At 50.7% G+C, this 18,158-nt stretch overlaps 1 protein-coding gene across 3 annotated transcripts; it reads left to right on the top strand.

The window, feature by feature from the left end:
• Positions 1-1,563: 1,563 nt before the first annotated feature.
• On the top strand, positions 1,564-15,400 carry LOC125622762 (L-serine dehydratase/L-threonine deaminase-like). Of its 3 annotated transcripts, none has more exons than XM_048821090.2 (8): positions 1,564-1,933; positions 5,510-5,670; positions 6,440-6,479; positions 7,009-7,148; positions 7,342-7,433; positions 8,407-8,634; positions 9,390-9,514; positions 13,265-15,400. In XM_048821090.2, exons 2-8 carry the CDS (start codon positions 5,518-5,520, stop codon positions 13,423-13,425), a joined length of 939 nt encoding a protein of 312 aa, XP_048677047.2. In that variant the 5' UTR covers positions 1,564-1,933; positions 5,510-5,517; the 3' UTR covers positions 13,426-15,400. The 3 variants fall into 3 exon arrangements, with proteins under 3 accessions (XP_048677047.2, XP_048677048.2, XP_048677046.2); XM_048821091.2 differs by having other exon boundaries at positions 1,566-1,933; positions 14,384-15,400; XM_048821089.2 differs by lacking the exon at positions 13,265-15,400 and adding an exon at positions 11,660-13,239 and having other exon boundaries at positions 1,567-1,933.
• The last annotated feature ends 2,758 nt before the right edge of the window (positions 15,401-18,158 follow it).

The following is an 18,158-nucleotide window of genomic DNA, read 5'->3' as shown; positions in this document are numbered from 1 at the left end:
AGCAGCTGGCTAAGGCCAAATGCAGGCGAGACCGAGGGGATGTCGGTATGAAGAGAGAAGTGCTTTGAAGAACTTGCCTCCTCCTTGGAGCAGGGATCACCTTTCTGTTCTGTGCCTGTACAGCGCCTGGCACAGTGAGGTACTGGTCTGTGGCTGGCACTATGGTAACGCAAATAATAATAGCCTGCAACATTCTCCGCCATCGAGGGCACCTGCCCTCACACTGCTTAATCCTTCTGCGGCCTTATGATCTCTTTGGACTTGCCAGTGCTGTTAGCTACTCCAAGAGCGCCCGAAACACCCACTTCCAGCTGCCACTGACCCATAGACTGCATCCCAACCCATTGGCAGAGACCTGCCCACAGTGAATCATACACTTGTGACATGTAGGCATGTGTATTGCAACACACTGGGCCAGATTCTCGTCCCATACACCGGTGTCAATTAGAAGTGAATCTTCATGGAAGTCACTGGTAGACACTAGGCTCAGAGTGGTATAAGTGAGGTAGGCTCCGGCCCTCTAGGTCTACAACACACCCTGAAAAAGCACCAACTGGAACAAAATGCAGCAGCCCCCTGGCTAGGTCATGTGCCTGTCCCCTCCTGTGTCTGCTCTCTGTACCATGTCCCCATTGAATAGCGAGTCCAAGGCAAGACTTCTGTCCTCATTCTCAGCACCATCCCTGTGACTGGCCCAGGCTACCTGAGTAACACCACAATCACAACTACACAGAACAGCTACGTCCCTCCAGAACTACACAACTGTGAATGTATATGGGGAGGCTCAGCGTGCAGGAGACAAAACTTTCAGAAGAACTGGAACATAGACTTTGGAACTCTCTGCCACAAGAGACCCCAGGCTCACCATTTTGAGAACTAAATTCAAAAAATTCTCTCTGACTTAGCTTTCCCTCAGTGTGTTCTTCCTACTCAGCACACTCGCACTGTCTAGATCACCTCCCTCCCCAAACAGAATACCAAACCAATCCAGCTATTGCTTCTACAGGCTGGGAATGAACGGAGATTATTATTGTTATTTCTAATTTGAAATAGTTCGGAGGTGCTGGTAGATGGAGGGAGGAGGCCCAGCAAAGCTAACTGACTTGTCCCTGATCACACAAAATCAAGAGTAAATAGAACCCTGGAGTCCTCCTCCCCTCCCCCCCCCCCACCCCATTTAATCATTTCATGACACTGCCTCTTAAAAGGTAGCTAACTATAGAGATGCAAACGTTCCAAAGTCTCATGGGGAAGCGGGAGTGAGAGAAAGATGGGGGTAGGAGAGAGAGAATAAAATTAAGCCAGGTTTGGATAAACAGTGGTCCCGTTTATGGACTCCCTTCATCTGTTCCAGTCCCTTGCGTGCATTTCTCTGAGAAAGCAAGAGGACTGGCTGGCCTTGTGAAAGCAAAAGGGCCCCCCTGCCTTTCCCCCTAATCATAATTCCAGACCTGGCTCTTCAGCCTGGTTTGAGCCGGCTTAGAAACATCTGACTCAAGGAACCTTTGTCTGAGCAATGTCCCTCCCCAGTGTGCGTCACCCTCCTTTTGGCATGGGAGCGCCTGAAATAAGCTCTTTTCCTTTTGCAAAGAGCCTGAAGAATTCTCCCTCCCTGACCTCTCTTCCCTTTCGGTATTGTTGCTGCTGGTTCCCCTTTAGCTGGAATCTCTCTGCTGAGCAGGGGAGGGGAATGACATCAGAGGCAAGGAGGTGTGGGGGGGTGCCCCATTCCCCAATTGGCCACCAAGCAAAAACCATGGGCCTATAAAACTTGCCAAGGGACTAGCATCCTCCAATGAGACAGTGACTCCACAGATTACCCTCGCTGCTGAGAAGGGACCACAGGAGACCGGCAGCCTTGCTCACTCCTGCACTGAACAGCTGCAGCTATAAGCCATCAGGGCATACATTAGCTCTGCCTTAACGCTAACCGGTAAGTGCCTCACTTTCTTCCTTTCCCAGCACACAATGAGATTATTATCTGTTACTAATAAATACATAGGAAGGAGTGGTCGGAGCTCAGGGCTGGGAGCACTTGTGTTCTAATCCCAGCTCTGACACTGACTCCTTCCAGGGTCGTGGGCAAGTGACTTCATCACTCCATGCCTCAGTTTCCCCATCTACACATCGATGATAACAGCATTTCCCTGGCTCGCAGGGCTGTTGGAAGGCTGAATTAAAGCTTCAGAAGTGAGGTTTGGTGAGATGAATTAGGGAAGGTTTCTGAAGTGCTCCTACTTACCTATTCTGCTTTCATCATCTTAGCAGCTGAAGATCTTTGAAGACGAAGGACAATCCTTTTCAAAACTGGCCACTGATTTTTTGATTGTCTCGGTTTCTTTGGTGCCTGACCTGAGATGTCTTTTAGGCCAGAATAAGTGGCCACTTCTGCACAAAACTGGCCCTTAACTGTTTTGTTCAGTGCAAGTCCAGTAATTACTGATCGGGTTCCTATGACATGCTAGGTAGCTGCTCAAACCTATGTGGAGTCAGCATCTCCATGGTGCTCTGCACACTTTTAACAGCAATAAACAGGATTCCAAAGAATGTCTGTTTCCCTGCTGGATTTCTGGGGACCCCTCCCCTTATTCCTCCCTTCCTTTTCCAGCTTTTAACTCACAAGTCCCTGCATCTCTGCCATTGCCTGTCTAACCAAGGACTCACTTTGGAGCCACAGTCAGCTGGATGGCCAGAGCAGACGCTGTGGGGCAATGGTGTAGCTCTTCGCTCCCCCCCCCCCCCCCCCGTGTCCCAGCCACACGTGCCAAGCCATTTGCCTTCACAGAGATGATCTGTTTGTGTATTTCCCCTGACAAATGATTCTCCAGAGGGATCAGCTGTAAATGGGATGGCACTGAGTTAAGGCTCAGAGCTAAAAGAAGGGTTTCCAGCAGCATTGCAGCGTGGTGGGGGGGATCTCTTTCAGCTCAGAGATGGTGTCCCCCCTGCAAATAGGCTGTCCCTGAGTTAGTAGCAGGATCTTTGCCTTGTGCATGTCTATGGAGCCACAATTCATGGGCTCAGAATGAAGTCCCCCGGTTGGCCTCACGTCACAAGACAGATGCAGCGGGCAGTAGCAGGGTTCGTTTCACACACACATGTTCCAACACTGCGCCTCTGCCTCCACTTCTGGGACGAGACAGGAGTTCAGAACCATGGTACTGTCAGTCCTCTGCCTAGATGTGAACTAGGCCCAGCTAGGGTGATGGGCTCTAGTGACGGAACGGGACAAAAACCCCTACGTCATTCCACACATAGCTAGGTGGGAATGCTACACAGGATCACTGCAGCTGGTTGGGAATTTTTCACCAAAACATCTTTCCATCTGAAAATGCTGATTTGTCAAAACTGAAACTTTTTCTGGGAAAAGGTCAGTCTTGAGAAATTTTTCAACTGAAATTTTTGTAAACAAAGTTTCAAAATTGCCAAAATGTTTCATTTCAACATGTTCTAAATAAAAAAATCCCAGTTTGCCCACTCAGAATAACTTTGTTTCAACTTTTAAGCTAATTAGAAGTAAAAAAATGGTCAAAATTGGAACAAAACATGTAAATTGACCAGAACCAAAATTTGTTTCAGATTTCAAATTTGTGTTAATTTTCAAGTTTGACTTTTTGTCTTGATTTGGGAAGGGAAAAATTTTTGATATCGCAAAAGCTTTCACAGACCAGGAAAACCATATTGCTGGCCAGATCTACTGTTTACTAATAATCAATGATTCATGGAGTTGGTAAAAAAAATTTTTTAAAAATGACAACTTTCCCCTCACCCCCCCCCCCCCACCCCGCAACAAACAATGGCGTTTTGACCAAATCAAATTTTTTTTGTTTGGCTGAAATTTTTCAAAGAAAACTGAGAAACATTTATGTGTTTCTTTTGGAGGCAGGGAGAGGAAAAAGCAAAAAGGGGGAGAAAACCCCAAAAGTATTTTTATATAGTTATAAAAATCCCTAAAATTCTGTGGAAAAAATGAGCACAAAATGAAAACAATTTCAATTTCACCCCCCCCCCCCCCCCACTACCATGGAAGAAAAAAAACTTAACATTTTTTGACCAGCTCCACTGATATATCAATTCTGTGCATTCTACGGAGATTGCAGACAAAAATGAAGGGAGGTCTTTGCCCTCTAAAGAACCTACCTTCCAGACATACAGAAAGACAAGGGATAGGGGGGCAGTGCTTGAGTATGCCAGGTCCCCCTCTAGTGGCTGGTCCATGTAGAGGATAAAAGCCCACTACCACTGTTAAGCTCCTCTAACTCAAGTGGCAGCAGCAAGGACTTTTTATGCTCCTGGAGGCCCCAATTTGCAGCCCTGCTGATGGCCTGTGGTGGGGATGTTACACAGGCATCCTATTAGGTTCATGGTCTGTTTTGGGGGTGTCATTTACTACCTATCATTGAGGGGGAAAGTTGGGTTTATCGGCCTCGCCGTGTTTTGAGGAGAGAATCGAAGGGTGAGTGAGGGCAGAAACACGGCAGCCATGGCCTAGCAGGCCACATGGAAAACAGGACAGGAGTGGAAGAAAGACACAAATGAATGATGAGGCTCAGGATATACTCTACTGACTGACCTGGGGTCACATGGGAGTGGCACTCAGGCCAGGTCTGGATTTGGCCCCTCAAGCCCCATATCCCATTCCCCCCAGTGCAGTTCATCCTGGATGACATCTTTCACACACAGGGACACAAAGCACTTAGCCAAAGGGAGCCATAAGCTAAGGGGCAAAGGAAGTTTTTAATGTGAAAATCAGAGAGAATGGGACTCGGACAAATCCGGCAGACACAGTCCAGCATGGCCTGCAGCTGGGGAGCACAGAGGGGACCAGATCACCAAGAGCTGAGAACAGGGAGTGGATGGACCTGAGGCCACGACGGTTGGATAGAGGTGGCCAGAGAGAGCCTTGGGAGGGTGACATTTTAGGCAGGGACCCATGTACCCCAGGGCAAGTGGAGTGTAGATTCTGCACCAAGATCCCCTGGTTGCTGTAGCACTTGTGAGTCAGCCTGGTAACTATGTGGCTGCTTCACTGCGTTTAGAATATGGATGGGGCTTAATTAATTAAATAGGGAAATGAATGAGCCACTCAGGGCAGCAAACCTCCCTCCCCCCATTTGTCTTAGATTAAATCCGTTTATTTGATGTTGGTTCCACACTTTCATTGTGACACAGATTTTTTTGCATTGTCCACCTGGGAGAAGGGAGAAGCTGGAAACAGCTGGATAGGGGGAGTTGAGGCTTTTTATGCCTGGGGAGGAGGTAATTTGGAGGTGAGGCATAAATAAATTAGCTGAAATGATCAGCAGTGAAACAGTTAACCATCCTGACACTTGAGCCATTATTAGCCTTCAGAGTTAATGGTTTGTTGAAACGAATGGGCAGCTCACACCCCTATAAAATGGGAGCTGAGACCCTGGAGCATAAATCCATAGCAAGAGGTGGGTTCCACAGTAAACCCACAGAATACCCAGGGTCCTGATGATGGGTCTTATTTCCCTTATTCCCTCAGAGCCCAGCATGACTTCTGTCAGGAGCCTGCATGTGAACACCCCCCTGAGGGACAGCGTCCCGCTCTCCAAGGTGGCTGGCACCAATGTCTACCTGAAGCTGGACAATGCTCAGCCCACGGGCTCCTTTAAAATTCGGGGCATCGGCCACCTCTGTAAAACGGTACTGACTCTGAGCGGCCATGGCAAGGGCTGAGTGTTCGACTGGTGGGGGGAGAAGATTGCAGAGCCAAGCTGGAATGGGCCATTGCTGGTGGGGGTTGGGGGTGGGAGGAGGTGGAGAGACAGGGGGTAGCTGGGAATCTGGGATCCATTTGCAGCAGGCACAGCAATCCAGTTTGGGCATTCTCTGCAGCAATCCAATATACTGTAGGGAGCATTGGCTCATTGGAAGCCTGACCTCTAACTAGGGGTGACTGAGGATAACCTGGCCTGCATTCCTGTACCTACCTGGAACGGACTCTGGTGTAACCCCTAGGAGGGGAAGAACCTGGCCTGGATTCCTGTGCCCACCTGGAGGGGACACTAGCTATGCTCCCTACATCTCTTCAATGCGTCCGACTGACTGCGGTTGAGCAGCAGACTACAGCAGTCCCATAGCGGGTACCTGATCCTGGGTGTGCACCCACCTAACCTTCTGCTCTCAGACTGAAAGGGGAGGGTGGAAATTGCTGAGGCTCCACATTATTGGGGCTGCGGGAGCAGAATGGAGGCTGTTGCCTGGCCTTGCGTGGTCATGGCGGCTTTGATGGCGATGCAGGGCTCTACAGAAGGGGCCAACGAGGCATAAAAGGAGCCCCCAGGGAGAATGACCTGAAATATCAAAGGGGTTGGAGGGGCTAGGCTGCCGAGAGAGGAGCCGCTCTCGTGTGGTTACCGGCTGCGGCCACGTTCGCTCCCACTCACTCCTTCCTCTTGCTTTGTCTCCACAGTGGGCGGAAAAAGGCTGTGAACGCTTCGTATGCTCCTCAGGTGAGATACACCAACCCAGGCCCTGGCTCCCTGAGGTGGCTGGTGGCTGTGTCACACCTAAGCCCAAATTGCCCCAGAAACTCACGGGCATTGGCTCCTCTCCTTGTGCCTGGATGTAAATAATGCCCACAAGGATGCCCAGGGATCCAAATCCAGGCTGCCCCTGCTGGCTGGTGCTGCTAGTGGTGGGACTATTGCCAAGGGAAGAGAAGCCCCAGTGATGGTATTGGTGTGGGTCATGCGAGGGTGGCAACAGGGCTTTGGACATCTTTGGTCACATGGGAAATGCAATGTTGAGTTCCTGGGACGGAATAATCCTCCCCACCACACCCTGACACTGTCTACCTGTTGGGGTGCTGCAAGATTCCCACACCTCCTGAAACTCCTGGGCAGCCCCAAGGCTTGGGGAGGGCAGAACGAGAAGATGGCAGAGGGACACACTGCTTTGGGAGGCACCAGAGGCAGCACCATGACTTCTACTGCATGGTGGGATGCAGGAAACCATGAGGCCCGATGTGGTTGCTTTTAGGTGGCAATGCTGGCCTGGCAGCTGCCTACTCTGCCAGGAAACTGGGCATCCCAGCCACCATCCTCGTGCCCACGTCCACGCCAGCTTTCACCATCGAGCGGCTGAAGGACGAGGGGGCCACTGTCTGCATTGTGGGAGAGGTAGGTATGTGCATGTCTGGGTAAGGGGGTATACAAAAGAGAGCAGACTGCCTGCCTGGGGTGAGAGCCTCACTATCTTCTCCCACCATGTCCCAGAGCCAGGACTGCAGAGGGAGCTGCCCCACGGGCTGTGAGGTTCATGGTTCTGTCCATAAGCCACTGTGAGTGGCTAATAAACGTCTCTTCTCTGCAGATGCTGGATGAGACCATAGAACAAGCCAAGGAGCTGGTGAAGAACAACCCTGGCTGGGTCTATGTGCCTCCTTTCGATGATCCCCTCATCTGGTATGTGGCCTGAGGGAGAGGGGGACACCAGAGGCTGGAAGGCTTTGTTTTAGCCATTGCTGCCTATTAACATCCCTGCTAGCCTGAGTAACCATGGGCCAAGATTAAATCCGACTGCATGCAGCCCCAACAAGGTCATTCTGTGTTGCACACAAAGGGGTGGACTATCTAACAAGAGGTGGTGCTGTGGCAGAAGTCCACTCTCTGCTTGGACTGCATTAGTGTGGCCACCATCTCTTGGCGCACCAGGCATGGGATCCAGCATGAAGTTTGCTGGACAGAGCGTGAGCATCTATTGACCACATGCACCACATGGTGAATTTCTAAAGTCAGCACACCCACAGAAGCTGCTACCACCAGCCTAGCCTGGATAGCTGTGCATTGAACCTGGGTTGGGAGCTAAAGGACATAAGAAAGGGAATCCATGACCATTTCCATGTTCGTTCAGACCTGGGCTTCACCAGCACCACTGCACTGATACGCCCCACCCCTGCCCTAAAAACAACAGCTGTGTCTCAGTACCATTATGACAAGTGCTTTAGAAAGTCCTATAGCTGGGAAGACCTAGAGGGGTCCTCCTATCCTGATCAGAGGCGGGACCTCAGCCTGCTTGTCCACACAACCCCTTGCCTTCTAGTTCTCACGCCTGGGCCTGTTCTGAGGTGTCACTCATCCCCATAGGCAGCAAGATGCAGCCTGACTCTGGAGTGCAGCCTTTCAAAGCTGAAATTGTCTCAGGCTGCTAAACCAAAGTATCCCAGACTGGGGGGAGACCCAGCTTCTCTGATGTTGGAGTGAACCAAGAGTAACTCCACTGAACTCAGTGGGATGACACTGGTGTTGCTGAAAAAATCAAGACCTGTATTTTCCAGGCTCTTATAGAGAAACGTGGTCAGGACTGTTGATCTCGGGTCATCTCTAGCCATGGCCTTCCCTTCCCCTGGTCCCAATCTCTCTTGCTATCTCCTTGTAGGGAAGGCCACACGTCCATAGTGAAGGAGCTGAAGGAACACTTGGACTCCAAGCCTGGGGCGCTGGCCCTGTCTGTGGGAGGCGGCGGGATGCTGTGCGGAGTGGTCCAGGGTCTCCGTGAGGTGGGCTGGGAGGATGTGCCCATTGTTGCCATGGAGACCAAAGGGGCGCACAGCCTGAATGCTGCCATGGCTGCTGGACAGCTGGTGACACTGCCAGAAATCACCAGGTGAGTGAGGGGAGGAGGACGAATCGGAGCGCTCGGCCTGTGACCTGATGTTAAGGGAGAGGAGCCATGGCTTGGGGTGGGCTGGGCAGAACCACAGCTTGGGGTCTGATGGAGGAGAGAATTGAGGCGGCAGACTCATGAATCCCCTCCCTGTTCTCTACTCTGCAGCCTACATGTCTTGGATGCTATTTTGGTTTAGCTTACTCCTCCCATGGGGTTCTTCCACCCAGCCCCCTCCTGTGCATAGCACAACAATGCTGCCCCACAGGGGCAGCCGGGGGCAAAGTTCTCTGGGCACTGCAGATGGGAGTAAGCACTTGATCTACAAAATTAAGCCCAGATCTACAAAATTAAGCTCCTTTGTGCTCTAGGGAGAGGTAGGAACCAGGCTTCACCAGGAGGTAACTCATGCCACGCACACCTGATGACAGCAAGGAAGAATCTGAAAGGGCTGTCTGCCCAATCAAAGACAGGGGGCAAGGGAAGATGCTTGAACAAAGGATTGCTCAGTGCTACCCAGATGTGGTAGCAGCACAGAGAGATGCAGCATGAATGCAGGGATCCCTGCTCTGGCAAGGGGAACGTGGGGGTCAGTGGAGACTCCACCCCAAGATCCCACAGGGCCCTGCTTGAAAAAAACTGGCTGCCTGCATGCTCGCAGGGATAGGGAGCGCTGACGTCACAAGGGTATGCTGTGGGGACTCCCTTATCACCAGCTGACGTGTCTCTTTCCTCTTCTCCTTTCCTGGCTGCAGCGTCGCAAAGACACTTGGGGCAAAGACGGTGGGAGCGGAGACGTTGAAGCTGGCCCGAGAGCACCCAGTCTTCTCAGAGGTCATCACGGACCAGGAGGCAGTCATGGCCATCGAAAAATTTGTGGGTATGTAACAGGCCCCTCCCTGAGCGTGAGGCCCCCCACACTCACAGACAGCAACATGCCAAAGAAGAGTCCTTTTTTCCCAAGACACTGCTGCTCCCCAAAGGTGAATAGAAACATTTAAAATAGCCCCGCTGACCATGGCCAGGGGTTCCAGTCATACAGCATGGCAAGGACTGTCTGTGTCCCATTCATTTGCCAATTCATTCACACACAATGGCTGACCACCTCCCTGACCATCTCCCTTCTGTCCACCCCCAAGCAGGTGCAGTCCCAGCACCAGATTGTGCCTGTAATAGGTCAAGGCCTCCTGCTGCCTCCTAGTGGCAGGTACACATCCCTGCAGGTCTCACAAATCATTATAGAGCCCACTAGACTAGAGAGACAAGGTGGGTGAGGTCATAGCTTTCATTAGACCAGCTTCTGTTGATGAGAGAGACAAGCTTTCGAGCTACACAGACACAGCTCTTCTTCAGGTCTGGGGAACAAGTGTCAGAGCTAAATACAAGTTGGAACAGATTGTTTAGCATAAGTAGTTAACACCTATTTCAGGGGACCATTCAACATAAGGTGGCCCCATTAACACCCTTCCAAGCACGGGAGGAAGGGAGAGAAGGCAGCTGGGGGGCGTTGTTAGCAGGTTACAGATTGCTGTAATAAGCCATAAATCTAGTGTGTCTGTTTAGTCCATGATTTTTAGTATCTAGCAAAGTTCTGAATTTAAGCTTCCCAGCTCACCTTTTGAAAGGGTTGTGCAGGTTTCCTTTGATGAGGAGTGCTGAGAGGTCATCTATAGAGTGATCACTTTGTGAAAAGTGTTCCCCCACAGATGACAGGGTGTTTTAAAACCCACTGGCCAGGTTGGGTTACAGGGGCCCTCTCCCAGCCCAAACCATACTCTTAACAAAAATTTCACATGGGACTGCTTCTCCAGATCCTTCCTAAATCTTGGGCCACTCCCCTTCCTGATGTGCAGGAGCACCGGATTCTCCCATTCCCAGTCCCCCTGACAATTGAAGCTTTTAAATAGTCCTCCCCATGCATTGGCTTTTAATCCTGAGCCCCAAACAATTACCCACCCCTGGGGCTTTCCTCTGAGATTCTTTCTGCCCACTGCCACCCAGGCCTTTGCTCTAGGCACATCTGTCTCTCTAACACCAGAGAGGGCCAGCAGAGACCTTCTCTCAGCCTGGGTCCTCTTTATAGAAAGCACGCCTGGCCCCACCCAGCTGGGACATGCCACCAATTGAAGTTGCACCAGATAGGCTAAATTGGCCCCACTGAGAAGCTGCACAGGGAATCATAGAATCATAGAATATCAGGGTTGGAAGGGACCTCAGGAGGTCATCTAGTCCAACCCCCTGCTCAAAGCAGGACCAATCCCCAATTTTTGACCCAAATGGCCCCCTCAAGGATTGAACTCACAACCCTGGGTTTAGCAGGCCAATGCTCAAACCACTGAGCTATCCCTCCCTCCAAACTGGTTCCCCTGCCTCTTAAAGGGACAATGCATCCTGTGACTGCCAATGAGAACTCCTCTCCTGCAACCCGCTGTGTTCCCTAGAGCCACAGCTGTCCCCAAGTCCCTGACAGGCTAATGTAAAGCTACCTCCATGCGCTGACCCTATCCCCTCCCTGCTTCCTCTCTCAGAAACGGCCTGTTTCACTCATGGTGCGGAGGAGGGGAATCTGACAGAGAGCGAGTGAGAGCACCCCCTGATGTTCTCATTATCCCAGGGGGTATCAGTTAGGCCCTGTGTGTCCCTGAATGCAGGGGAGAGCAGTGGCTGCTTTGACCATGATCAAACAGGTCGTTCTCTCCAAGCTTTGAGTGAGCCCACCACAAGTTTTTCCAGCCCGTTTGTGGCTTGTTCTCTCCACTGGCCCTTCCTCAGAGAGCTGTCATGGATCAAGGCCAACTTTTCCCCCCAATCGGCACCTTGAAACAGATAGTGAGTGCAACTGAGTCCACGAACCAGGGACCCCTCCCCGTTCATGGGCCAGCAGTGAGCTCACCACCCGGGGCAGCCAGCTCTGTGTCACCTCCCACCCCTGCTAGCTGAGGCCTCCTGCCCCGAGCGGATGTGTGATAGGCGAGTGACCACCAGCTAGCCCCTCCCCCATCTCTCCTCCCTCCCCCCCATGCAGACGACGAGAAGATCCTGGTGGAGCCAGCCTGTGGGGCGGCGCTGGCTGCCATCTACAGCGGCGTGGTGCAGAAGCTGCAGGCGGAGGGGAAACTGGGCCATGCCCTGGGCTCCCTGGTGATCATCGTGTGTGGGGGCAACAACATCACGCTGGCCCAGCTGCAGCGCCTCAAGGAGCAGCTGGGCATCCAGAACGTCATGGCGGCCTAGGCTGGCAAGGCACCACCCGGGGGGGGAGGGAGGAAGAGCTCTGGAGTTTTATCCAGGGCCTTATTTTAAGTGTGGGATGCTGGTTTTAACAGTCCACACATCAGCAATGATGCGCATTTCTAACTTGTGGTCACATCATGTTGCCTCAAACGCTGGATCACACAGGCTGAGGCTAAATCTAGGACTCCCAACCTGCCTACAACTTCCAGGCATGGGTTCGTCACCAGCCAGCCGGCAGGAAGGCTCTCCCCCAAGGCACACACCTCCACACAACGCTGTGCATTATTATCAACATCAGTTCCAGCAGCCCCTTCAGGCCTACCCTGAGATCAGGGCCCCGTTGTGCCAGGTACTGCACAGATGCGCAGCGAGAGACAGACCCAATCTAGCCCGACAAAGGATGGGAAAGAGGCCCGGAGAGAGGAAGTGACTTTGTCCAAGGTCACACAGCTGAGTCAGGCATAAACCCAGGTCTCCTAGCTCCTTATCCACTGCCCTGATCACCAGGCCATGCAGTGTAACTGACACCTTCTGCAACACTGGGGCATGTTTAGTCTGAAGACTTGGGGGGAGTCGGGGACCTGATCGCAGTCTTCAGGTATGTTCAGCACCATTATAAAAGGCCGTGATCACTGTTCGTGTCCACTGGCAGTAGGACAAGAAGAACTGAGCTTAATCTGCAGGGAGGGAGATTTAGGTTAGATATTAGGAAAGACTTTCTAACTCTAAGGACAGTTAAGCTCTGGAATAGGCTTCCAATGGAGGCTTTTAAGGCAGGTTGGATGAACACCACTCAGGGGTGGGCTAGGTTTACTTGGTCCTGACTCAGAGCAGGGGGCTGGGCTCGAGGTCCCATCCCACCATAGATTTGAGAGATTCTCAGAGGTGAGCTCCTAGCCCTGGATGGACTGTAGCTCTGTTTCGGCATAGCCAGGAGACAGGCTACCAAACTAGATCAGCCGCTGGGTTGGTCTGGTCTGGCCTGCATCAGTGGGCTGATCCTTACCTTGATGAAAGCTTGAGCTGGTGTAGAATACCACTGGAATTCCTCGCCTAGTGGTTGCACAGCCCATGCCTTCTGGGGAGGTCCCTTGTGCCCTCTGGTTTAGCATCCCTGTCTCACCAGCCTGGACCTCTCCGCATGGGGGCAGAGAGCAGGCTGGGCCAATCTCTCTGGAGCTACATCTGTCACTTCACTGCCTACGCTGCAGGCTGCAGGTGTCGGGGAAGGTTTTGTGTAAGGTGAGATTAGTCTGAGGCGTGAATATTGGATGTTGTAGCCAGAATTCAGCACGCCCTAACATGCTGGCTTTTCTAATAGTGTCCACTATTTAACTTTTTGCACGTAAAAAAAATTCAGTATTTCTATAAGGCTGCGTCTCTCGTTTGTTTCCAGACGAAGCTGCACGGCCATTTTCTGCCTGGGTTGCAAGGCTGCCCCAGTGTCACCATCTTGTGATTTTATCTCACCTTTACTACTTGGAAAACCTGAGCGCCTCATACTACCCCTGTGAAGCAGGGCAGAGCTGTTACCCCATTGTACACATAGAGCTCTGAGACAGAGAGAGATAAATGACTTGCCCAAGGTCATCCAGAAAGTCTGTGGCAGAGCAAGAAATGGAACTCAGATTGCTAGCAGATACCCTAACCCCTGGACCACCCTCCCTCTCTGCTGTGGAAATGTAACAACTCTTTTCCGTAGGGTTTGAATCCAGAAACTTTTGTACCAAAGCACAGGCCCCTGCCACTTGAGTTAAGGGAGTAGCTCCATTAGCTGTCGGCAGTAGTAGGTTTTTATCCTCTAAGTCAGTGGTTCCCCACTTTTGCAGCCTGAAGGCTGAACATATTGTGACACACAAGGTCAAGGGACCATAGTTTATAATTTAGGGGGGTAATTCTGGGTCCTGATCTGCACCTTTTGTGCTGCTCCGGTGGGACAAAGGGAAGAGAAGTCCAATTTCCCCCCCACCCCCACTGTAAGACAGTCCCCATTGGCACAGAGCCAGTGTAGCTGGCTCCTCTACTTCCCTCTTTGCAAGTCCTGCAATGTTAGGGGGAGTAGCTGGTTTCTGGCAGTCTCCAGCTGGCATGTGAACAAGATACACACATCTATTTAGATTCTTGATGAGAAAAACACCAGGAGGAAACAAACAGCATAAATAAGAGCCAAGACATGTTAGCAATCCCACTGATTTGATGGCATTACATATACTAAGATTAGCACTGATCTGTAAAGGAGGGTTTTTTAAGACCCCTATGATCTTTCCCTTTTTAATCCCCTTGAAATCAACCCATTCTGCTCAGTCAAACAGAGATGTCTGTCTGGGAATGCTGGGTGATGTCTTTGAAACTGCTATCCCTGTGCTGGGCTCTTATGGCTAAGGTGAAAATTGTCCTGTCCTCTTCCATTTTATGTTTTCAAGAATCGGGGAGGGGGGGGGGGAATTCCTTCTAGGGAGGAAAGAGATTGACAAGCTCTCTGTGACCCCACCTCTCTCCCCCTTTTCTTGCTCAGCTGCTGCTGGATTTGAAAGCAGGCACTGAGATTCCTCATCTATCCTACATCCATTCTGCCACAGACTGGCCCACGAAGGAGTTCTCTGCAGAGGTCTCTTGGGGTTTCCAGAGGAGGAAACTGTATTGACATGCCATTTGGGTTGACAGCAATGGACTCTCATGGCATTAGCGTAAGCTGATGCCATTGGGTGGGTTGTCAGCATGGGGGTTGAACCTGTGACTTTGGAATCCAAACCCAGGGGTTTCTAGTGCCAGATCAGCGAGGGGCTGTACAGATAAATATGTTACACATTGTAAGGTGCTCAAGTAACTGGCCCCCCTCACCATGTGAAGTACCATACTTTGCTGCAGCTATTATACGGGATTATTGTGAACATCTAGTCAGACCTCCTGTGTAACAGGCCACGGGTTGCTCTTGAATTAATTCTTGTTTGAACAAAGGCAGATCTTTAGAAAAAACATCTCATCTTGATTTAAAAAAACTCCAGGGATGGAGAATCCACTACAACACATGGTAAATTGTTCCAGTGGTGAATTAATCTCCGTGTTAAAAAACTGCCCCTCATTTCTTGCTGAAGTTCTCTAACTTCAGCTTCCAGCCATTGGAGCTTGTTATGCCTTTGTCCGCTAGCCTGAGGAGTCCTCTAGCTACTGTCGAGTTTCTTTTCCCTGTATAGGTACTCTGGATAGATACGTAGACAGACAGGGAGTCTGAACAAACGCTCGCGCAGCTGGGGTGTCCCTCACCCCCCACCCAGCCTGAAGGGCTGACCAAGGCGAGACCATTGAAGGGTGAGAAATAACGCAGGGTAGAAAACGCAAGTTATTTTGCCAAAACACCAAAAAAATCCCTTGTTTTCTTAACGGGCCCATGAAAATTTTTCAGTTAAAAAAAAACAAACAAACCCTGAAAATATTTCAATTTTCTGTACAAATGTTTGGGTTTCAGAAAAATTGATATTTTGACATAAAACCCTAAACATCCCCCCTCACAATAAAAGAAATTCCACATTCAGTTTCGAATTTTTCACCAAAATGCGGTAACATTTACCAAAATGAAAATATTTCACTAAAAAATGTTTATTCAGTCAAAAAACAAAACAAAACCGTTTTTGTTTAAAACTAGAAGGTGCACTGAAAAACAAGAGCCCCCCCCTAGCTATTCTGCATTGAGGGCTGCTGGCAGCACACACTGCTGCACGGAAAGACACTGGTAAACAGCTGAGGCCTTGGTGGGGTTCGAGGTAGGAAGCTGGTGCTTTAGCCGGAGAGGCACAAGGGTCTGCGCTGGATCCAGGAGGGTTGGAAGGGCAGGGGGGTTCTTTTGGGGGTCATCTGCTGAGGCCTGAAATCCCCCCACCCCTCCAAAAAGACAAGACGAGAGCTGGGGGTAGGCAGAGCTAGGGAGGTAAGTTCCATCCTAACAGGTTTAGGTGAAGGGGGTATCTGAGCCCAGCTGAACAAACGAGTCTGTCCCTTCCCTGCACTTCTTAACCCACCGTCTGACACTGGCAGGGCCCACAACAGCTTGGATAAGTCCCGGGGCCTGAGGCATTTCTGTGCTCACACCACACAAGCAAGGAGCCCCTGACCCTCCTCCCCTTCCCATCAATCAACCAGCCCCCTTGCAGGAAGTGCTGGTTCCAGCCCAAGGAGACCCGCTGCCGGGCAGCACCTGGGATCGGATGCCTGCTGCCTTTCCAGCTGTCTGCACCATGCCCAAAAGGCCACATATGGAATATTTCACTGCAGGCCAGCCAGGTTTGTTCTTTGAGAGGCACTGCTGAAGAATGTGCCTTTAATATCTCATAGCACTTTACAAAGGAGGTTAGCATCATTAGCCTCATTTTACAGATGGGGAAACCGAGGCACAGGGGGTGAAGTGACTTGCTATGGAGCAGTTGGAAGGGTTGCCATACAAGAAAAGGACCCAAGCCCATGGGAGTCTTCAGTGGGCTTTGGATCAGGTCCTAACTGAGGAGGGAAGAGTACGAATAAAACTCCCTGTCTGTTGCCACCTATTCAACACAGACACGTGCACGTGGGGAAGGGGAAGAGATTTTTCTCTTAGAGACTCAGCACCTTGTCCTTTCAGTCAAAGGCTGAGAAGGCTCCCAAGGCTGGATTCTCCTCTCACCACACATCTGTCAAGAGAAATGAAGTCACACCAGGGTAAGTAAGACAAGAATCAGGCCCACAGCCTTGATCCCCAAGACCTCCAAGGAGTCCTCCAGCAAAAACCGGCAAGACAAAAACTTGACAATTCTCTACCACTTGTGCTGAGAGAATCTCCCTCAACAGTTAGCAGCATACAGACTATGATACATAAAATATGTCTCTTTAGCAACAGAAGTTAGTCCAATGAAAGATATTCATGTCGTTTCTTCCCATATGTTCCCATGTGTAGAAAGAGGATACCAAAGATGAGACATTTAGAGGGTGCGGTGGACTGAATTTATGGAGGGGCTTCTGAAGGGCATGATGAATACGTTGCCACTTGTTTGCCCCATGTCCTAATCCAAGAATCTAAGCCAGAGGGGGAGCTAATTAGACAAAATTGAAAGCCCCTAAAAGGAAATCTCTCCCCTACGATCTAGTTGCTCTGTAGAGCCAGATGGACTTAGCCCTTGGTGAGCCCTTTATAAAAACCTTCAACACACTTTACAAACATTAGCCAATTAATTCCAAAACAACGAAGTGATTACTCCCAACTGCTCAATGCCTGCCAGAGCAGATCAAGGCACCTAGATTGAGAGGACTTTGCAATCATTTTATGACCACTAGAAATATCACTATTGGGCCCGTTACCATCTCTCTAGCTCTGGTACTTACAGGTCTCCCATCACCGAATACCTCCTTGTCTTTAAAGGTATTTATCTTCATACTACCCCTGAGAAGTAGGGCAGGGCTATTATACCCATCGCAGAGATGAGAAAACTGAGGCACAGAGCAGCTTCCTCACTTTCCCAAGGCCACACAGGAAGTTTGTGCTGGAACAGGGAACTGAATGCAGGTCTCTAAGTTGCAGGCTAGTGCACAACCCCTGCGGCATTCCTTGCTCTTCTCCAAAGTAGTCCCAGTAGCTCAGCTGGGCAGATGAGGCTCGATGCTACAGGTCGGCATGAAGGCTGGAACACAGTTGCCGCCCCACACACCTTATGGCCATACCATGCCATGTTTTGACAGAACAAGGAGTAATGGTCTCAAGTTACAGTGGGGGAGGTTTAGGTTGGATATTAGGAAAAACTTTTTCACTAGGAGGGTGGTGAACCCTGGACTGTGTTACCTAGGGAGGTGGTGGAATCTCCTTCCTTAGAAGTTTTTAAGGTCAGGCTTGACAAAGCCCTGGCTGGGATGCTTTAGTTGGGGATTGGTCCTGCTTTGAGCAGAGGGTTGGACTAGATGACCTCCTGAGGTCCCTTCCAACCCTGATATTCTATGATTCATGCTTTGGCCCTGGCCCCAAAACAGCCCTCGGGCAGCAGTCGGCTTTTAACACAGTTCATCTGCAGCCACTACGGGACTGAGTCTCTGAGATGGGTTAGCCAGGCCTCCCACATCACACTGTATGGCTATCCCAAAATGCACCCACCCCATCTCTTGCCCCTGGCCCCAGCAGCTGGCCAGCTTTTCTGTCCCATCATGTTCTGGCAGTTGAGCAGCATGGACCCACTGACCCCATTGTGCTGAATTGCTGCTTTCATGGATGCACCCAACTGTGTTAGCAGTAAGAGCATCAGAGCTTGGTGTAAGGGGAGGGGCTGAGTGATGCA

Source organism: Caretta caretta, chromosome 15 (assembly GCF_965140235.1).
Source record: "Caretta caretta isolate rCarCar2 chromosome 15, rCarCar1.hap1, whole genome shotgun sequence".
NCBI classification, from domain to species: domain Eukaryota; kingdom Metazoa; phylum Chordata; order Testudines; family Cheloniidae; genus Caretta; species Caretta caretta.
The sequence above is the reverse complement of the archived record's forward strand: the minus strand, read 5'-3'. Positions and strand labels throughout refer to the sequence as shown.

Excerpts from the sequence above, each read along its gene's own strand:
- LOC125622762 (XM_048821089.2), top strand. The coding sequence starts at position 5,518 with ATGACTTCTGTCAGGAGCCTGCATGTGAACACCCCCCTGAGGGACAGC. Across the intron at positions 7,149-7,341 it reads CTGTCTGCATTGTGGGAGAG|ATGCTGGATGAGACCATAGA; the intron begins GTAGGTATGTGC and ends TCTTCTCTGCAG. Across the intron at positions 8,635-9,389 it reads ACACTGCCAGAAATCACCAG|CGTCGCAAAGACACTTGGGG; the intron begins GTGAGTGAGGGG and ends TCCTGGCTGCAG.